The sequence below is a fragment of the Babylonia areolata genome, chromosome 18 (assembly GCF_041734735.1).
Source record: "Babylonia areolata isolate BAREFJ2019XMU chromosome 18, ASM4173473v1, whole genome shotgun sequence".
In the NCBI taxonomy this organism is placed as follows: Eukaryota; Metazoa; Mollusca; class Gastropoda; order Neogastropoda; family Buccinidae; genus Babylonia; species Babylonia areolata.
Window position 1 is genome coordinate 34,581,549 of NC_134893.1, and position 22,190 is coordinate 34,603,738.

General features: G+C 46.9%; 2 protein-coding genes across 3 annotated transcripts in view; both read right to left on the reverse strand.

Annotated features, from left to right (window-relative positions):
* The window catches only part of LOC143292701 (puromycin-sensitive aminopeptidase-like), a 52,838-nt gene that overhangs the window by 9,304 nt on the left and 21,344 nt on the right, over positions 1 to 22,190 (reverse strand). For both annotated transcript variants that reach the window (XM_076603213.1, XM_076603215.1), the window contains exons 14-21: positions 21,765 to 21,899; positions 19,658 to 19,889; positions 18,409 to 18,551; positions 9,015 to 9,071; positions 7,596 to 7,703; positions 6,108 to 6,263; positions 4,870 to 4,917; positions 1,970 to 2,123 (exon numbers count right to left, since the gene is read on the reverse strand). In XM_076603213.1, coding sequence (XP_076459328.1) covers positions 1,970 to 2,123; positions 4,870 to 4,917; positions 6,108 to 6,263; positions 7,596 to 7,703; positions 9,015 to 9,071; positions 18,409 to 18,551; positions 19,658 to 19,889; positions 21,765 to 21,899 — 1,033 coding nt within the window. The remainder of the gene's footprint in view (positions 1 to 1,969; positions 2,124 to 4,869; positions 4,918 to 6,107; positions 6,264 to 7,595; positions 7,704 to 9,014; positions 9,072 to 18,408; positions 18,552 to 19,657; positions 19,890 to 21,764; positions 21,900 to 22,190) is intronic.
* Positions 10,565 to 11,584, reverse strand: LOC143292702 (uncharacterized). The gene has a single exon (XM_076603216.1). It carries the CDS (start codon positions 11,582 to 11,584, stop codon positions 10,700 to 10,702), a length of 885 nt encoding a protein of 294 aa, XP_076459331.1. The 3' UTR covers positions 10,565 to 10,699.

The following is a 22,190-nucleotide window of genomic DNA, read 5'->3' on the forward strand; positions in this document are numbered from 1 at the left end:
TGGCAAGCAGCTGGGTGGGCATCTCTGTGCTCTGCCAAACTTTGGTTGAAAACAGTGGCTGCTGATGCACTGTGTTTTTTTTCTTGTTGTTTGTATGTTTGCTCATGACCCCATGCTTTGCTGAAGCTGACATTTTTACTCTCTTTTCCAGAAATGCAGCGTTCAACAAAAAGTTAAAGACCACATGGGAACGAGCAAGTTTTTTTGTTTTTTTTCTTTGGGACATGGTGAAATGTTGCGAACGTTTCGGCAAAAAGCTGTGTTTGCAGCCAATTTAAAGAGCACCACTAATAACCACAGGTGCTTTCTTACCATATTTTTTTCAGTGTGAATTCACTGTTACTGTTTGTAAACCACTGAATAACTGTAAATCTTAGGCTGGAACACAGATTTTTCTAATGCATTTTTCGAGATGTTGTTGGTGCACATGTGCCTGCAACAGCCACTTGTGTCCCCTTTGAGAAACCAGCTGGTGGAGGTCATGTGCAACCTGCAAATTTTTAATATCTCTCGATATTTTAACACTTTGTGAAATTGTACCTGCTTTTCTGAAATGATTCTTAACGTTAATTTTTTTGAAGTCTGTAGATAAAAGATGGGTTTGGAAGAAACTGAGCTCTGCCCACTTCTTCCCGAAAACCAAATGTGAATAAGTTTTTCACTCCCCAGACAGAAAAATAATGTGCAATTTAATGCCAATGGATCAACAGAATGACAACAATGTTGGGAGTGGAAAAAAACAACTTATAAATGACTGATTTTGCACCAACGTATTTTCAGCTTCCCTTTCGCTCTGCATTGGTGTCAATGGATTCAATGAACAAAATGATTTTTCCAGAATTCAACTGGGTGTGTTCTCTTTCTTGCTTCTGTTTCAGTATGACGAGGGGCTGAAAAGGGGGAGATTGCTGTGAGAAATTTCATGAAAAATCAGTGAGAAATTTCATGAAAAAAACACCAACCCACTTTGACATGAAAGAACAGAGTAATCAGTCAAAGCGCCACTGGCACTCCCGAAGAACAAAAACATCAAAACGGACACACAACAGCTGACTGGCCTTCCTAAAACACAGCTCACACTGACCTAAATTTGCCACAGAATGACTCAGTGCTGGATATGATGCCAGTAAATCCGGCATCCTGTTTTGTAGGGTTCATTGATCGATACAACTAGCATGCTGATGCTGTTTACATCTATCTGGTAGGTCAACCTTAACAGGTTCTGACTCAGTCATCAACTGAACAGAAAATGCAGGCCCAGGGATAAAAAAAACAACATGGTCTCCATTCACTATGCCAACACACACAAACCTTCAAACACATCGGAAGTGACAAGATGCTAACCTGTTACTTCCTTTCAGTAAATACCCAGCACTACATTATGAAACACAACTTGTTAACACTCACAATGTAAAAGCAATATCACTTACAGTAATATCGGGACTCACCTCCCTGAACAACACAACCATGAACAACTTGCCCTTAGAGGCTTTTTGCCAATGGGTCGTTTCGTTAAGCTCCACTTCAAGTACAATAATATCTTCCTTTAAGTCAGTCTCAGTTTCTCAAGGAGTTATCACTTCATCTGGGCAAATCCATATACAGTACACCACATCTGTTGGGCAGGTGCTTGACCAGCAGCATAAAATGCGCTTAGTCAGGCCTGGGAAAGATGTATTTATTTATCTGTGTACCTGTCAGAGTGGATTTTGTCTACAGAATTTTGCCAGAGGACAACACTATTGTTGTCTTGGGTTCTTTTTCAAAGCATCAAGTGCATGCTGCATCCCTTGGTCTATCGTATCAAATGTCCAAATGACTAGACATTCAGTCTGATTTTCCCTACAAACTTAGGAGAAAGGGTGTGACTTGGGTTCAAACCCAGACCCTCACGGACACTGTATTGGTAGATAAGTGTCTCAACCAATCTGCCACCTCCTCCTCTTCTCTGGAAGTATAAGCCTCAAACCTTCAGAGGGAGGGGGAGGCAGTGGGTTCTCCTTCAGGTACTTGGTGACATTCTCTGCCTCCTGCTGCAGCCACACGGCGTTGAGGCGGATCTTTTCACAGGACTGCTGCACAGTCCTCTCTGCTGAGGGCGCTGGGTGCTCTTTGAAGAATTGCTGTTTGCATAGAAATGGTAAATGCTATTAATGTCTTGAAAGGATGGAGAGAGTGAGACGGAATGCGTGTGCCTGTGTGTGTGTGTCTGTGTGTGTGTCTGTGTGTACATATATATGTGCTCATGAATGCTTTCATTTCTCTGTGTGTGTGTGTGTGCGTGTGTGTGTGTGAGAGAGAGAGAGAGAGAGAGAGAGTGTGTGTGTGTGTGTGTGTGTGGTGTGTGTGGTGTGTGTGTGTGCAGTTGCCTATTCAATACAACGGAGAGAAGTCCTACAATACTTCCTTCTCTGTGTTTCCATTGTAACAGGTGCTCAATATTTGTCAGATCTCCCCTCTCTTCACTCTCCCTCACCTCCACTGCCCTCTTCCTTCAACACCTGTCAGATCTCCCCTCTCTTCACTCTCCCTCACCTCCACTGCCCTCTTCCTTCAACACCTGTCAGATCTCCCTCTCTTCATTCTCCCTCACCTCCACTGCCCTCTTCCTTCAACACCTGTCAGATCTCCCCTCTCTTCACTCTCCCTCACCTCCACTGCCCTCTTCCTTCAACACCTGTCAGATCTCCCCTCTCTTCACTCTCCCTCACCTCCACTGCCCCTTCCTTCAACACCTGTCAGATCTCCCCTCTCTTCACTCTCCCTCACCTCCACTGTCCTCTTCCTTCAACACCTGTCAGATCTCCCCTCTCTTCACTCTCCCTCACCTCCACTGCCCTCTTCCTTCAACACCTGTCAGATCTCCCCTCTCTTCGTTCTCCCTCACCTCCACTGCCCTCTTCCTTCAACACCTGTCAGATCTCCCCTCTCTTCACTCTCCCTCACCTCCACTGCCCTCTTCCTTCAACACCTGTCAGATCTCCCCTCTCTTCACTCTCCCTCACCTCCACTGTCCTCTTCCTTCAACACCTGTCAGATCTCCCCTCTCTTCACTCTCCCTCACCTCCACTGCCCTCTTCCTTCAACACCTGTCAGATCTCCCCTCTCTTCACTCTCCCTCACCTCCACTGCCCTCTTCCTTCAACACCTGTCAGATCTCCCCTCTCTTCACTCTCCCTCACCTCCACTGTCCTCTTCCTTCAACACCTGTCAGATCTCCCCTCTCTTCACTCTCCCTCACCTCCACTGCCCTCTTCCTTCAACACCTGTCAGATCTCCCCTCTCTTCACTCTCCCTCACCTCCACTGCCCTCTTCCTTCAACACCTGTCAGATCTCCCCTCTCTTCACTCTCCCTCACCTCCACTGCCCTCTTCCTTCAACACACAGGTTCTCAAGATTCCTCATGTCAGAACTTAAACTTACCTTCAGCATTCCCTCCCCACTTTTCAAGGTCTGGGACAAACTTCCCCTTTTTCTGAGTTATCCTACTTCTCTACAGACGTTTTTGCTTTTGTTTTTTTAATTTGTATTATTACGGTATTTGTATTTCTTTTTATCACAACAGATTTCTCTGTGTGAAATTCGGGCTGCTCTCACCAGGGAGAGTGCGTCGCTACACTACAGCGCCACCCATTTTAAAAACTTTTTTCCTGCGTGCAATTTTATTTGTTTTTCCTATCAAAGTGGATATTTCTACAGAATTTTGCCAGGAACAACCCTTTTGTTGCCGTTGGTTCATTTACGTGCGCTAAGTGCATGCTCAGTTTATCGTCTCATCCGAGTGACAACCACCACTCCAGACCACCACTCAAGGTCTAGTGGAGGGGGGAGAAAATATCTGCGGCTGAGCCATGATTCGAACCAGCGCACTCAGATTCTCTCGCTTCCTAGGTGGATGTGTTACCTCTGCGCCATCACTCCACTCTTTTGTCACAGCAGATTTCTCTATGTGAATTATGGGCTGCCCTTCCCAAGTTGAATGCATGGCCAAAGTGCAGCATGGTTTCAACAAGTGGACTGAATGTGATGGGAACTGTGGCTGTGTACTGTCTTTATGTGTTGCTCTCTTCAGTTACAATACCAGGTTCTCCATACACGCTATACCACATCGCTAGGCCAGCACCTGATCAGACGCTCAGTTTGATTTTCCAGTCAAACGTGGGAGAAAGGAAGAGACCGGTATTCAAACCCAGACCCTCAAAGACACTGTATGGGTAGGCAAGCATCCTAACCGTTCTGCCACTACCTTCTGATACACAATGGCTTTTCTAACCCGTGTGCACGTATGTGTGTGTGCATGTGCAACAGTAAAAGCAACAGAAGCTAGTGACTGAAAATGTGCCTTTGGGTTTGGAACACAGAAACTGATGGTTCAGCTGATGGTTCACGAAAGAAAAAAAAAAGACAAGTATTTGGAGGCAGTCAGAAGGTAAGATGGTCGATACCCAGAACCTAAAACACAGCAATTCAGTGTTTCCTGTAATACACTGCAATCTGAAGACCAAACAATATGGTAGGTACATAAAAAGAAAACAAACATGTGTCATCATAGGCATGATGAAACAGTGATTGACTAGACCTTTGGATTTCGGCCTATTACAACAAGATGTGTACTATTTTGTGAAGTGTACTTGGACTTGGAATTACAAATGCAAAAGCATATGGACACAAACACACATAACACACATACACACACTTGCGTGCGTGCGCGAGCGCACGCACACACACACACACACACACACACACACACACACACACACACACACACACACACACACACACACAGTCACTGTAGATTTAGAACAGTAAATTCAGAACTGCAACAGTAAGTGTGCACAACACCCGCACCAACACATAGTTCACTGTACCTCTATCTCCACCGCCATTTCTTCTGAGGCAAAGTCTTCAGTGATCACCTGTCAGGAAAATAAGACAAAGAATGTGTATTTTAATAATCACCCTGTCACAGACACAGGAAAGTGGGACTTTTTTTTTTTTAAACTTGTCTCTCTTTACCATGGATGCTAGAGTCACTTTGCAAGGGAACAACAAGTCAAGCCCACATTAAAGTAAGTAAACTTCACGATTTACATGGACTAACACACTTAAAAAACAAAAACAGACACAAATTCTCTTGCTTCCATAAACGCAATCTTCCACTCTTCATCACCTTCACAATTCAGTCATGAGTTGTGCAGCAGTCTCACTGTAAAGGAACTAACATTCTAAAAAATTAGACAATCATTTTCTCAAACCCACAAACCACTTTTCCACTCTTTTTTTTATTTTTTATTTTATTTATTAATTATCATTATTATTAGTACAATTAATATGCTGTGCAGCAGGCTCATTTGTCAAAACTTAAAAATGACTAAAGCAAAAAACAAAAAAGAAACAAACAAGCATTCTCTCGTTCCTACAAATGCAATTTTTCATTCCTTCACAGCCTGTACAATTCAGTCACGTGCTGTGAAGCAGTCTTGTCTGAAATGGACAAACAGGCTGAAGAACCCCCCCCCCCCCTGCTCCTCCACCTCTCTTATACAACTATACAATGTAGCCTATGGACAAGACAAAGCAAATCTTGTCTGTCTCTTCCACCAAACTTCTCCACCTTCTTGCAGGTTTTTCCTCAATTGAATTCACCATGTAATGTGTTGTGTGCTTATGGGTGAGTGCTTACTGTGTGTGTGTGCGCATGCGCATACACACTCAAAAGCATGTGTGTGTGCATGTGGGGCAAATTTTGTGCTTTATAATGTGCTGATTCATATATATATATATATATATATATATATATATGAAGAGAGAGAGGGGGGAGACATATATATGTATATATATATAGAGAGAGAGAGAGAGAGAGAGAGAGAGAGAATACAGAGAAACAGAAAAAGATAGATCTGTTATATATTTTCTTGTGTATGTTAATTCCGTTTCTCTTATGCGTGTCCGCATGTGCTGTTGTATGCCCTTGCCCACTAGTGCTATACATTATCTCAAGCAAGGCCCTTAGAGCCTTCTGTACAGGACAGTAGTGCCACATAAGTTCTGTTACATTATCATTTTTATCATCATCATCATCATCATCATCATCATTTGCCCTTACTTTGACCAAGCGGGCCAGCAGCAGACTGGAGGAGAAGCGATGGTACAGCATCTGGTAGTTGTCCTTGAAAAAGGCCCAGGCCAGTTCTCTGCCCTTGGCTGACCCGGCGGCGACACCACCAACGATGATGTGTGTGTCCTGAGACTTCACCTCTCCCTGCCACAGACACAGACAGGGGGTGAGTGAGACCAACAGCCTGTACAGTCCGCATGTTGAAACCTTGCAGCAGGCGAAATAACCAAGTGGTTAAAGCACTGGACTTTCAATCTGAGGGTCCCCAGCTTTGAATCTCCGTAACGGTGCCTGGTGGGTAAAGGGTGGAAATTTTTCCCATCTCCAAGGTCAACATATGTGCAGACCTGCTTGCACCTGAACCTCCTTTTGTGTATACGCAAGCAGAAGATCAAATACGCACGCTAAAGATCCTGTAATCCATGTCAGCGTTCCATCGGTTTTGGAAACAAGAACATACCCAGCATGCACACCCCCAAAAGGAGTATGACTGCCTACATGGCGGGGTAAAAACGGTCATGCACGTAAAAGCCCACTCATGTACATACAAGTGAACGTGGGAGTTGCAGCCCAGGAACAAAGAAGAAGGAGAAGAAGAAACCATGCTAGTACATATCAAAAGTTAAGGTTAAAGGCTCCACAGCCTTTGACGGCCATGGGGCAGTGAAGTCTTATCCACAGTGTGTAGGCCTCAGCACAGGAAGGCAAGGGTTCAACCCTCCCCAAACTGAAGTCAGGTGTCCATTCACACCTGGGTGGAGAGAGGAAAGTTGAGAGTAATGAAACGGGGGCCTTGGACCCCTGATCACTGGTGAACACTGGATCACAAGTCCAAGACCTAACGGATTTGGCCACGGCGCCTCCATCGCAGTACATACATGAATAACAAAAAGGAAACACATTGATAATAACAAAGTAAAACAAACGAACAAGCAAAAAATAAACAAAGGAAAATTCAAGAATTATGATCATTATGACAATTTCTTTCTTTAAAAGTTTTTCAGCAAGTACTCATTCACTCAGTGCTCATGAAAAAAACGTACATTTATTATTCAACATATTTCGCACAAGCAGTTTCTGTTTAACTGAAAAGAAAGGACAGAGAGATGAGAGACGCAAGACTCAGAAATTCATTATTCAAGGATAAGGACTGCCTTAACTTCCTGTCTGTTGCAACAGCAACTACAACAGCAGCAACAGTAACAATAACACACACACACACACATACACATCCTACACACACACTCCCGAATACAAACACATGCACACACACACACACAAACATATAAATGCACACATACACACAACAACTACCATCCATCCACTCATAAACACTCATTCATCAACAATGACATATACATGTGCACACCCACACTCATACACACCCACACACCCACACAAGCACACACACACAAACACACACACACACACACACACCACGAAGAGCCATGACGCAGTGAACACTGACGGACTCACCGACACAGACAATTTCAGAGCGTCCTGCAGGATGGCGGTGTCCTGGGAACGGCCGAAGCAACCCATTATGGTGATCCTCTCATGCGGGGTTTCAGGATCTTGCATCAACTGTGATTCCACAGGAGGAGAAGAAGAAAATTACATCAGTCAGCTCTACCCAGTTAGACAGCCTGTTATGCAAATGACACTGTGTTTGTAAAGCGCTCAGAGCTTGGTCTCCGACCAAGAATAGACGCTATAAAAGTATCCATAGCATCATCAAAATATTTTTTTTAATTTATCACTTGCCTTGTGAATCCGTGCAACACCTGCAGCACTAAATACTGATCACATGCAAGAAGGACAAACTTAAAATTTTCACCCCATGCCTTTTGAATACATGTAACAGTGCAGAATACCAATTATTATAGGAGAAGAGACACCTTAAAATTTGTATCCCAAGCCTTGTGGATCCCTATAACATATATACAGCACAGAATAAAAGCCACATAAAAAATAACCTACTTATAATGATTACTGCAGTTAGTAAACTTCCCCAAAGTCTATTCCTTCAAACAATATATGAACATTTGTCTTGGGTTATTGGATGTTCAGAATCTGTCTCTGCAGGCAAAACAATATTTACACCACTTTAAAGACAGTCAGTAGGACTGAAATGACCAGCTTTGTATCTCCAACTGGAGCTGTGTTTTGAACCAGAACAAGAATCCACATACTTTCTGACCGTCTTCAGTTACATGCCAATACAAAACTTCAGGTTTACTGGTAAATTAAAAAAAAACACCCAGCAACAAGGCTTTAACATTATGCTAGAGTTAATCAATAAACCTTAAAGAAATAGATACAAAACATTTTGAGTTTAAAGAAATTCCAAGCCCCAATACTATATCTGGTAAACTGCTATTACAAATTGTCCGTTCTTCAGCAAACTGTCAGCCCAGTCCTCAAATCCTCAACTTTTAGTTAATCTGTATCTTTTGCACCTGTAACATTTTGCCAGTGACAATCCATATATTTTCAAAAATTTGCTGGCACAAAATCATTATATTTTCAGCATATTCAATATAAAGCATTATTTCAATGTTCAACGTAACTGCTTGGACAAGCAATACTGGAAACTGATTCACTTCTTTATGTCTTTACCATTTTGCTACAACAAACTGAGTATGTCATGATCAACAACAAATGCTCATACCAACTTACTGCCAAGGTTTTTACATCTTCTGTGTTGAGAAAGAAACAAATCCTAAAGTTGTTCAACAGAATGGAAATAAACTCTATCTCCATCAGACTGACACAATTAACAGAACATATCCCTGCATCTTCATGTTCAGTCATTGCTGGTACAATTTCTCTTCTCTGCACCACGCTTCCCAGAAATGTCATTCAAAATATTCCAGCAGCTTTGAATCCACTCACTTTCTTCAGTTTGAAGTAAACCTCTGCTTTGCCATGCGCCATGACTGTGGAATACACCTGTGAATCACAATTTATCACTTAACGCCTTGATGGAAACTTGTAATCGTACACACACACACACATCCATGTATGCACTTGCACAACTATACAGAGACCTACAAGCATGCATACACACAAACTTCAATCCCAAATTATATACAAACTGATACATGAACAGTTACAGAACTTCCTGCTCCCTGCTTCACATTGAAACCCCCCAAAAGACCCAAAATTCTGTCTACTTCTATGACTCTCTAACATGCATAATGATGTCAACTGAGTCATGTCCACAAAAAGAATACTCAAATGGAACTCCACAAGAAAAGGTGCAAATGAAACATTATCACCACCCCTAAAATTACAAGCTGAAATTAAAACACAAAAGCAGACCTGCTCATGTCTGCTCTGACAATGCATAAAATTAAGAGGCATCTCTGGGTAATAAAAATGTATATATATATGGAGAATAAATATGTGTGTATGATAAGTTGTGTCTGACTATGACCATCAGAACAGCAGAGGAGGCAACTGCTGTCGAAACTATCTGGGCTAGAATAGCCTTATCGTGAAGTGTCTTGCCCAAGTTACATCCCCATTCTCTCAGCCATGAGGGTTTTAGGATAGTCAGCATTGGGATGGTTACCAAAGGCCGACTAGCCCCCAAGGCTGCAACACTAAGAGCCAGTGCAATTTTACACCTAGTTTGAGAGTCATAGTCCTTCACAAAAGACTAAGCTGTAAATGTTCACAAAAGACAAGCTGTAAATGACTCCCCACTGCTTTGGAGAAACCACTGATCATACAGCTCTCACTTTGCTATTGGTCCGACAGTATGTAAGCTTATGTCAATCTATGATATGAGCAAAAGTGTACACATGGGGAATAAAGACCAGTCAGAAATCCAGCAAGCATGGCCAGATCTTTCAACCCTATGCACACAAATCTTTTTGTTCACATATTTTCTGTACTGCACAGGTTCTGGCACTAGGAAATCTGCATACAGATTGACTTTCAACAACAGACATGACCAGACATTGAAACAAGAGACCTCACCAGCTGGATATCCATCATTCAGTTTCCACATCCATCTCTGTCATCGGTAAATTTAAAAAAAACAACAACAAGGCTTTAACATTATGTTAGCATAAATCAATAAACCTTAAAGATAAAGACATGTATAAAACCTTCACAGTTTCAAGAAATTCCAATTCCCATTACTTATCAGGTAAAAGGAAATTTTCTATCTAAAATTACGTTTAAGTAACATACTTACCGTGACCCACCAGTGCAGACTCCGGCAGGGTCTGATATTCCTGTCCTGTGCAAACTACTATCCGCCTATGCAGAGAAAATGAAAGTAGATACAGCCAATAACCTCCCGGAAGTAGGTAACCTCCCTTGTGCCCCCCAGGCTAGCGCCCTCTTTTGACAGCAATATGCCATAACCAGCACAGCATGCAGGGAGAACAGGAAGCGGGGAGGATGGGAGGGTCTTAAATTTGGGTCATGGCAAAGATGTTATTTAAACGTAATTTTAGGAAGAAACTTTCCTTTTAATTACACATACTTAACCGTGACCCACTAGTGCAGAATAGCGCGACAAGGTGGAGGGCTCACCTGTTCTACTGTCTGTGTGCTGCGATGGCCTATTGTGCAACTACCACAGAAGCGATGCCTCTTGAGCCATCATCCCACAGGCGTGCGACGTCTCTTAGGTAGAAGTCATTGAAGGTGGCAGGGTTTTTCCAGTAGGCAGCATCCATGATGTCTTGCAGCCGTGCTGAGTGGGCTAAGGCAAGAGAAGAGGACCATGCTCTGACTTCATGTGCTCTGGCTGAGGAGGCATCAAGTCTCAACCCTGTGTCTGCATACACGCCTTTAATCGCACTGACTATGCATCGAGACAGAGATGTCTTGCTAATGTCACGCGGATGGTCCAGGTTCCAGCTAATGAAGAGGCGTCGTTTGGATGATCGGAAGGGATGCGACCTTTTGAGGTTCACACACAGGGCCCTGACCGTGCAGAGGAATCTGTCCTCGTAGTCATGGGCCAGTATAGAGGAGAGCGGTTTGATGAAAAGAATGGGAGAGGGTGTACTGGGAGTTTGATTTTTGGCAAGAAATTCGGGGAGGAATCTAAATGAGATAGATCCGTCCGACTCAAAGGCTATATCTTGTGTGATGCCACTGAGGGCATGAACCTCACTACACCGCCTACCTGAGGCTAATGAGATGAGAAAGAGTGTCTTCATGGAGAGTAGCATGAAAGGAGCGATAGCAAGGTGTTCGAAGGGGGCCTTGCGGAGGTATTGTAGGACCAGAAAAAGGTCCCATAAAGGGATCCGGAGGGATTTACATGCGTGACTGAGGGAGGCCCCTCGGACTAGTGCCCTGAGCAGGGGGTCATCTGAGAAAGAGGGCCCGCCCAGTTGCCGAAGAGTGGAGCTGATTGCAGCGCAGTGGACGCATACTGTGGAGGCAGAGAGGCCTTTGGAGGAGGAGAGAAAGGCAAGGAAGTTGGCGAGATCCATATTGGATGGGTGTGTGGGATTGACTGAGCGGGTTGAGCATCAGGACAGCCAGCGGTTCCAGTGTGCAGAGTAAACACCTTGAGTGCCTTTGCGATGTGACCTACAGATAAGGTCAGCCGTGTCATCGGAGGCGCCTAGTCCTGACAGAGATTCCCGCACAGTAGCCAGCCATGTAGGTTGAGAACCTCTGGGTTTCCGTGGGGAATGCCCGAGCGGGGCTGGACCAGAGAGTGTCTGCCGATATGAAGGCGGAGTGGGGAAACATGAGTGAGGTGGAGCAGGTCGGGGAACCACGGCTGTGCTGGCCAGTGTGGTGCAATGAGAATCACGGAGTCACTCTCCAGCCTGGCCTTTCTGAGGACTTTTCCCATGATGGGGAGGGGAGGAAAGGCGTACCCCGAAAGGTTGGACCAGCTGATCGATAGGGCGTCTATGGTCCAGGCCTGCGGGTCTGGGACTGGGGAGACGTATGTTGGAATGCGGAAGTTGAATCTTGTGGTGAAGAGATCCACATGTGGTTTGTGCCAATGGAGTACAGTGTGGAATCTGCTGAGGTAATCTGCGAGAATGTTCAGCGTGCCTGGGACATGTCGTGCTGTCAGGCAGATGTTGTGCTCTTGACACCAGAGGAGGACTGTCTCCACATGCAGGGACAGCTGGTGTGAGTGTGCCACCCCACCCCCCCCCAACCCCCCTCCCCCCCCCAACCCCGTTTGTTTAGATAGCATGCTACCGTCATGTTGTCTGTGCACAGCATGATCAACCTGTGCAAGATGTGGGAGAGGAAGTGCTGGAGGGCCAGGAAGACCGCCTCCAGCTCCAGCTTGTTGATGTGCCATGACTGCTGTTGCGGGGTCCAAGTCCCCGATGCTGTGTGGTTCTCCATGTGGGCACCCCAGCCCATGTTGGGGGCATCTGTGTACAATTCTGCATCCGGTGTTGGGTTTGAGATTGGAACCCCGGCCTTGAGCCATTGTATGTCCATCCAGCGCCGGGTCGACTGTGAGAACCATGTGCCCAGAGGTATACAAGTGTCCCATGCCTGTGAAGTCTGGGACCACCCGTCCTGGAAGAGACACTAAAATGGACGTTTGTGTAGTCTCCTTAGCGGAACTAGTGCAGCGAGGGACTCCATGAAGCCTAGCAGAGAGGCAAGTTCCCTGGCAGACGCCGAGGTTGCCTGTGATAGCTGAGAGAGGAGGCTGTGTAGCCTGTGGAGGTGAGGCATGGCTGGACGTATGTTCATTGATACCGAATTGATCGCCATACCCAGGAATTTGAACTGCTGAGAGGGTTCCAGTTCCGATTTTTCTGTGTTCATTAGAAAGCCCAGTGACTGGCACTGGTTCCTGACGAGGTTGAGGTGATGCTGGCAGAGGGCCTTGCTCTCCGCAAGGATCAACCAGTCGTCTAGATAGACCCTCAGGCATATGCCCTTGCTCCTGAGGGCATAGTTCCTTGACCACCCTGGTGAAGACCCAGGGGGCTGGCACAAGGCCAAATGGAAGGGCTCTGAACTGGAAGGACTTGCTGTCCCATGAGAAGCGGAGCCACTTGCGGTCCCTGAGGTGAATCAGGATATGGAAGTATGCGTCTGTGAGGTCTATGGAGACTGCAAAGTCGCCTTGCTTGATGGAGTCCCTGATTGACGCGGGTGTTTCCATGCGGAATGGTTTGTACTGGAGGTACTTGTTTAGAGGGGAAAGGTCTAGAACCGGCTGCCATCCGCCAGAGGCTTTAGGGACGACGCAGATGCGGCCGAAGAAGCCTGGTAACAGAGGAGGAGCTTCCTCTATGGCCTCTTTGTGAAGAAGAGAAAGGATGTCGTCCCGCAGGGCTGAGCGGGCTGCGTCGCCCTGTGGGGTGGGGTGGGGGGGGAGGGAGGAGGAGAGAGGGTGAGAGGTGCCTTGAAGGAGAGCAAAGGTAGGCAAAACCCCGACCCTATCACCCAGAGGACCCACTCGTATGCTGAAAGAGACAGCCATGCTGGCATGTGTCTGGATAGGCTGCCTGCTGGCTGCTGTCGCGTGAGTGGCGGGTGAAGGGCGGGGGTGAGTCATTGGGGGTGGGCCGGTCTGGAGGTGGCTGTCGGGCTGTGTGGAGGGCGAAATGTGTACGGCTGGCGCCTGTACGCCCTGGGTTGCCCTCTGGGTTGCACTCTGGTGTTTGAGGGGGAAGGCTGATGTGAGCACGGCCTGAAGGTGGCAATATTGCTGCGCCGGAAGGTATATGGCTGATGCCGCGGAGCGTGCCGCAAGTGTGCCAAAGTGCAGAGAGGGCCCGCGCCAAAGGCAAGGTCCCTATGCAAGCCCGTAGCGTTTTATGGCCGCAGTGGGGAAGCCCTGACCGAAGAGGGAACCGTGTCTAGCATGTGGATCCAAAGCCAGTGTATGGTGTTGTTTTCCCGAAGGGATTGTGGCACATTCCAATGTTGATACTGTGGGTATGGGCAAAGTGATAGAGGAGATCGACTTGGGCACTGCCGACTGGCAGGACCAAGCAAATGCGGATCGCATCGAGTCCGTTCACGGATAGAAATGAATAGTATCAATGGCACCACTGACCTGAGTATGGGGTAACGAACCCCTAGATGTCAGCTAAGGAGACGTCAGAGGCAGTGGGGGTCTGGAGTCGACCGGAGGTAGCGGAGAAAGTGGAGGAGGTGGCAGGTTGGCGTTATTGAGAGAGCCCAAAGTAGAGGGCCCAGAGTGTCCGCGAATCAATTGATCGCACCTTAATTTTAGCCCGATCGCCCAAACAAGCCGCATAATTATGCGACCTGGTTGAAGACATAATTGGACAAACAACAAGGACGCCAAAGAATCGATAGACAGACAGAAAATACGAAAAAAAACTTAGCCGTATGTAGAGCACAGGAACAGGAGTCGAGATGACTGCTGGAAAAAAAAGGACGCTAGCCAGGGGGGCACAAGGGAGGTCACCTACTTCCGGAAGGTTATCGGCCGTAGCTACTTTCATTTTCTCCGCATAGGCAGATAGTAGTTTGCACAGGACAGGAATGTCAGACCCCTGCCGGAGTCTGCACTAGTGGGTCACGGTTAAGTATATGTAATTAAACTGTAATTACATATTGTCCAGTTTTCAGCAATGGAGAAACAAAACAAGAACCGAGGACACATGGTAACACCAGTGACCACTGACCTGTCTCTGTCACTCTCCAGTCAGACAACAACCACAGTGACCACTGACCTGTCTCTGTCATTTCCCAGTCAAACAACAACCACAATGACCACTGACCTGTCTCTGTCATTTCCCAGTCAGACAACAACCACAGTGACCACTGACCTATCTCTGTCACTCTACAGTCAAACAACAACCACAGTGACCACTGACCTATCTCTGTCACTTCCCAGTCAAACAACAACCACAGTGACCACTGACCTATCTCTGTCACTTCCCAGTCAAACAACAACCACAGTGACCACTGACCTATCTCTGTCACTTCCCAGTCAAACAACAGCCACAGTGACCACTGACCTATCTCTGTCACTTCCCAGTCAGACAACAACCACAGTGACCACTGACCTATCTCTGTCACTCTCCAGTCAAACAACAACCACAGTGACCACTGACCTATCTCTGTCACTCTCCAAACAACAACCACAGTGACCACTGACCTATCTCTGTCACTTCCCAGTCAGACAACAACCACAGTGACCACTGACCTATCTCTGTCACTTCCCAGTCAGACAACAACCACAGTGACCACTGACCTATCTCTGTCACTTCCCAGTCAGACAACAGCCACAGTGACCACTGACCTGTCTCTGTCACTTCCCAGTCAGACAACAACCAGTGACCACTGACCTATCTCTGTCACTTCCCAGTCAGACAACAGCCACAGTGACCACTGACCTATCTCTGTCACTTCCCAGTCAGACAACAGCCACAGTGACCACTGACCTATCTCTGTCACTTCCCAGTCAGACAACAGCCACAGTGACCACTGACCTATCTCTGTCACTTCCCAGTCAGACAACAACCACAGTGACCACTGACCTATCTCTGTCACTCTACAAACAACAACCACGGTAACCTCTGACCTATCTCTGTCATTTCCCAGTCAAACAACAACCACAGTGACCACTGACCTATCTCTGTCACTCTCCAAACAACAACCACGGTAACCTCTGACCTATCTCTGTCACTTCCCAGTCAGACAACAACCACAGTGACCACTGACCTATCTCTGTCACTCTCCAGTCAGACAACAACCACAGTGACCACTGACCTATCTCTGTCACTTCCCAGTCAAACAACAACCACAGTGACCACTGACCTATCTCTGTCACTTCCCAGTCAGACAACAACCACAGTGACCACTGACCTATCTCTGTCACTTCCCAGTCAAACAACAACCACAGTGACCACTGACCTATCTCTGTCACTCTCCAGTCAGACAACAACCACAGTGACCACTGACCTATCTCTGTCACTCTACAAACAACAACCACAGTGACCACTGACCTATCTCTGTCACTCTACAAACAACAACCACAGTGACCACTGACCTATCTCTGTCACTCTCCAGTCAAACAACAACCACAGTGACCACTGACCTATCTCTGTCACTCTCCAGTCAGACAACAACCACAGTGACCACTGACCTATCTCTGTCACTCTCCAGTCAAACAACAACCACAGTGACCACTGACCTATCTCTGTCACTCTCCAGTCAAACAACAACCACGGTAACCTCTGACCTATCTCTGTCACTTCCCAGTCAAACAACAACCACAGTGACCACTGACCTATCTCTGTCACTCTCCAGTCAGACAACAACCACAGTGACCACTGACCTATCTCTGTCACTCTACAAACAACAACCACAGTGACCACTGACCTATCTCTGTCACTCTCCAGTCAAACAACAACCACAGTGACCACTGACCTATCTCTGTCACTCTACAAACAACAACCACAGTGACCACTGACCTGTCTCTGTCACTCTCCAGTCAGACAACAACCACAGTGACCACTGACCTATCTCTGTCACTCTACAAACAACAACCACAGTGACCACTGACCTATCTCTGTCACTCTCCAGTCAAACAACAACCACAGTGACCACTGACCTATCTCTGTCACTCTCCAAACAACAACCACAGTGACCACTGACCTATCTCTGTCACTTCCCAGTCAGACAACAACCACAGTGACCACTGACCTATCTCTGTCACTTCCCAGTCAGACAACAGCCACAGTGACCACTGACCTATCTCTGTCACTCTCCAAACAACAACCACGGTGACCACTGACCTATCTCTGTCACTTCCCAGTCAAACAACAACCACAGTGACCACTGACCTATCTCTGTCACTCTCCAGTCAGACAACAACCACAGTGACCACTGACCTATCTCTGTCACTTCCCAGTCAGACAACAACCACAGTGACCACTGACCTATCTCTGTCACTCTACAAACAACAACCACAGTGACCACTGACCTATCTCTGTCACTTCCCAGTCAGACAACAACCACAGTGACCACTGACCTATCTCTGTCACTCTACAAACAACAACCACAGTGACCACTGACCTATCTCTGTCACTCTCCAAACAACAACCACAGTGACCACTGACCTATCTCTGTCACTTCCCAGTCAGACAACAGCCACAGTGACCACTGACCTATCTCTGTCACTCTCCAAACAACAACCACAGTGACCACTGACCTATCTCTGTCACTCTACAAACAACAACCACAGTGACCACTGACCTATCTCTGTCACTCTCCAGTCAGACAACAACCACAGTGACCACTGACCTATCTCTGTCACTTCCCAGTCAAACAACAACCACAGTGACCACTGACCTATCTCTGTCACTCTCCAGTCAAACAACAACCACAGTGACCACTGACCTATCTCTGTCACTCTCCAGTCAAACAACAACCACAGTGACCACTGACCTATCTCTGTCACTCTACAGTCAGACAACAACCACAGTGACCACTGACCTGTCTCTGTCACTTCCCAGTCAAACAACAACCACAGTGACCACTGACCTATCTCTGTCACTCTACAGTCAGACAACAACCACAGTGACCACTGACCTGTCTCTGTCACTTCCCAGTCAAACAACAACCACAGTGACCACTGACCTATCTCTGTCACTCTCCAGTCAGACAACAACCACAGTGACCACTGACCTATCTCTGTCACTCTCCAGTCAGACAACAGCCACAGTGACCACTGACCTGTCTCTGTCACTCTCCAGTCAGACAACAACCACAGTGACCACTGACCTGTCTCTGTCACTCTCCAGTCAGACAACAGCCACAGTGACCACTGACCTATCTCTGTCACTCTACAAACAACAACCACAGTGACCACTGACCTATCTCTGTCACTCTACAAACAACAACCACAGTGACCACTGACCTGTCTCTGTCACTTCCCAGTCAGACAACAACCACAGTGACCACTGACCTATCTCTGTCACTCTCCAGTCAAACAACAACCACAGTGACCACTGACCTATCTCTGTCACTCTACAAACAGCAACCACAGTGACCACTGACCTATCTCTGTCACTTCCCAGTCAGACAACAGCCACAGTGACCACTGACCTATCTCTGTCACTCTCCAGTCAAACAACAACCACAGTGACCACTGACCTATCTCTGTCACTTCCCAGTCAGACAACAACCACAGTGACCACTTACCTATCTCTGTCACTCTACAAACAACAGCCACAGTGACCACTGACCTATCTCTGTCACTTCCCAGTCAGACAACAGCCACAGTGACCACTGACCTATCTCTGTCTCTCTACAAACAACAACCACAGTGACCACTGACCGCCTTTCGCATGTTGCTGCAGATGGCCTGCTTGTACTCCACATGGCTGTAGAAGGCAGTGAAAGCTTGGTCCACCACCGACTTCTCCCCACACGCCCCGAGGGTGCTGACCACTATGTCTCGCAGTCTGGAATCCCCGTGATCTGCCCACCCCACTACAATAATCAGTTGTTTTCGACTAGGACCATCAGAACAGCAGAGGAGGTAACGCTGTCCAAACTATCTGGGCAAGGACTGGATTACAGTGGAGATTGTCTTGCCCAAGTTACATCCCCACTCTCACAGCCAAGAGGGTTTTAGGTCACTTGGCATTGGGATGGTTCCTAAAGGCCAACTAGCCCCCAAGGCTGCAGCACTAAGAGCCAGTACAATTTTGCCTCCTAGTTTGAGTCATAATCCTTCACAAAAGACAAATCTGTAAGTGATTTCCCACTGCACTGGAGAAACCATTGATAATACAGCTCCCACTTTGCTACTGGCCCAACTGTAATCTTATGCCCATGCCAGTACTTTAGGTATAACTTGTAAGCGATGGGGGATGTGGAGGGGGGGAAGGAGGGGGGGGTAAATGATATTCATGGGAAAAAAAAAAACAATTTCATGCAGTTGATCATAAAAAAAGTTTTTAAAGGTCCCAAAGCCTTTCATGGCTGTAGGGCCAGTAAATTCACATTCACTATGTCAAGGGCTTGCTTTAACCTTTCCCAAATGAAGTCAGGTACCCATTCACACCTGGGTGGAGTGAGGAAAATCAAAGTTAAGAGCATTTCACAAGGACACAACACCATGCCAATTCCGGACCTCAGTTTACTGTCTCATCCGAATGACTAGCACCCAGACCACCACTCAAGGATTAATGGAGTGGGGGTGAGTACCATGGTCTGTATGTGGGATTTAAAACTATGCACACTCACTTTCTAGTCTGGTGCCATATTGGGAGACCACCGCCCCAGCAACCATCCAGAGATCAACAATAAAGTATTCTTTTAACAATTTCATTTTTAGAGGAAATAAAGTTTCATTGTATCTTGTTACATATCTGTATTAGTGTGCACATGCGCATGACTGAAACCTGACACAGGAAATGAATGATGAGCACCCAATGGCTGCTGTCAGTCGACTCTACGCAGGTAGGCAGCCTGTTGCGCAAAAATGACTCCATGATTGTCAAGCGCTCAGAGCTTGGTCTCTGAGGTTAGGCGCTATATAAGTATCCATATCATCATCATCCACCTACTGTCAACGCTACCTTGCCTGTCAGATTCCTCATCCCACTCCCAGCCAATCTTGGCATACACCTGCTGCAGAAGGGAGCACAGGAACCGCCGGAAAAGTGCGGAGGCACCGGTGTGGTACTGGAGCAGCTGGCCCATGTGGCACAGGTTGGCCAGCAGGTCCCTCCACACGGTGAAGTTGGTCTCCCCAGTGAAGGCCTTCACCACGTTCAGCAGTTCCACGGATGACACCAGGCCCACTTCACACTGGAAGGAGTGTAGTACCGTGTGAAGGTTGTGGTCCTGTTTACTTTGTGTGTGTGTGTGTGTGTGTGTGTGTGTGTGTGTGTGTGTTTGTGGATTTTTTCCTTTTTTATAAATACAGTGAGCATGTCTAAGAGCTTGTGGTGGGTGGAGGTTACGTTGTGGCGGGTGGAGGTTATGGATGTGTGAAAGAGTGTGTGTGAGTGAGTGAGTGAGTGAGTGTGTGTGTGTATGTGTGTGTGTGTGTGTGTGTGTGTGTGTGCACCAGTGTACGCCTGTATGTGTGTGTGAGCATGAACATATGTGAGAGAGACAGAGAGACAGACAGAAATGATGAGATAATGTGTAAGAGCAACAACAGAAGACCACAGCAACAACTGCCCCAGAATTCCCACTCACTCACTCACCTATTCTACTGATTCCCAAAAACATTCCACATTCCCACCCACCTACCAAATCTAATCGCCAGAAGTTCCCATCCACCCACCTATCAAAAATTTCCCACCCATCAAATAAATTCCCCCAAATTTCCCACCCATCAACCTACCCAACTGAATCCCAAAAAAGTTCTCATGCCCCCAGCCATCCACCTACCCAAATGATTCCCCACAAAGTCCCCCCCACCCCCGCCGCCCCCCATCCACCTACCCAGCTGAATCCCTAAAAAGTTCTCAAACCCACCCACCCCTACCCATCCACCTACCCAACTGAATCACCAAAATCTCCCACCCATCTACCTATCCAAATAAATCCCCAAATTTCCCACCTAACCACCAACCCAACTGAATCCCCCAAAAGTTCTCAACCCCCCACCCCACCCCCCATTCCCCTATCCACCTACCCAAATGATTCCCTAAAAAGTTCTCATCCACCACCCATCCACCTTCCCAACTGTATCCCTAAAAATTTCTCACACCCCCACCTCCCCACCCATCCACCTACCCAGCTGTGTCCATAAAAAGTTCCCACCCACCCATCCAACAGAATCACCAAAATTTCCCTTGTACCCATCTATCCAAATAAATCCCCATAATTCCCCACCTTTCCATTTTCCCAACAATCCACCTACCCAACTGAAACCCTAAACAGTTCTCATCCCCCACCCCCACTCATTCATCCCAAATGAATCCCTAAAACGTAATCATCCCCCAAACCATCCACCAACTGAATCCTAAAATGTTCGCACCCACCCACCCACCCATCCAACTCAGTCACCAAAATGTCCCACCTATCCAAATGCATTCCCCCAAATTTCCCACCAATCCAACTACCAAACTGAAATCCTAAAAAGTTATCTCACCCCCCCACCCCATCTACCTACCCAAATGAAACCCTAAGAAGTTATCTCACCCCCCCACCCCATCCACCTACCCAACTGAAACCCTAAGAAGTTATCTCACCCCCCCACCCCATCTACCTACCCAAATGAAACCCTAAGAAGTTATCTCACCCCACCCCCACCCCATCCACCTACCCAACTGAAACCCTAAAATGTTCTCATCCCCCTCACCCCATCCACCTACCAAACTGAAATGCTAAAAAGTTATCTCACCCCACCCCCACCCCATCCACCTACCAAACTGAAACCCTAAAAAGTGATCCTCCCCCCCCCCCCCACCCTATCCACCTACCAAACAGAAACCCAAAAATGTTCTCACCCCCCACCCCCACTCATTCACCTACCAAACTGAATCCTAAAATGTTCGCACCCACCCAACCATCCAACTCAGTCACCAAAATTTCCCACCTATCCAAATGCATTCCCCCAAATTTCCCATCAATCTACCTACCGAACTGAAACCCTAAAAAGTTATCTCACCTCCTCACCCATCCACCTACCCAACTGAATCCCCTAAGTCCCCACAGCACACCACCCACCAGAGCGAAGAGGTCGCTGATGATCCCCAGACGGTCTGTGGGTTGAAGCTGCTGGTTCTCGATCCAGGGTACCAGCTTGGTCAGCATGTCTGCACTATAGTGCACCCGGTACACTCCTTTGGTGCCCGCATTCACCTGTACAGCAACGTCGGTCTGTCATTGAACAGCGTCAGCTTGTCACTTCATTTGTACAACAATGTCAGTCTGTCATTGAACAGTGTCAGTCTGTCACTCAACAAGGTCAGTTAGTCATTGTACCCTGTTCACATCTTTGGTGTATGTATTCACCTGTACAACAATGTCAGTATGTCAATGCAGTCTCAGTTTGTCATAGAAGAGAGTCAATTTGTCAATGCACAGTCCCAGTTTGTCATTGAACCGTGTCAGTTTGTTGCTGAACTGTGTCAGTTTGTCTATGCACAGTGT

What these genes read in the sequence shown, in the direction of transcription:
- LOC143292702 (XM_076603216.1), bottom strand. Translation starts at nt 11,584, where the DNA reads ATGGATCTCGCCAACTTCCTTGCCTTTCTCTCCTCCTCCAAAGGCCTC.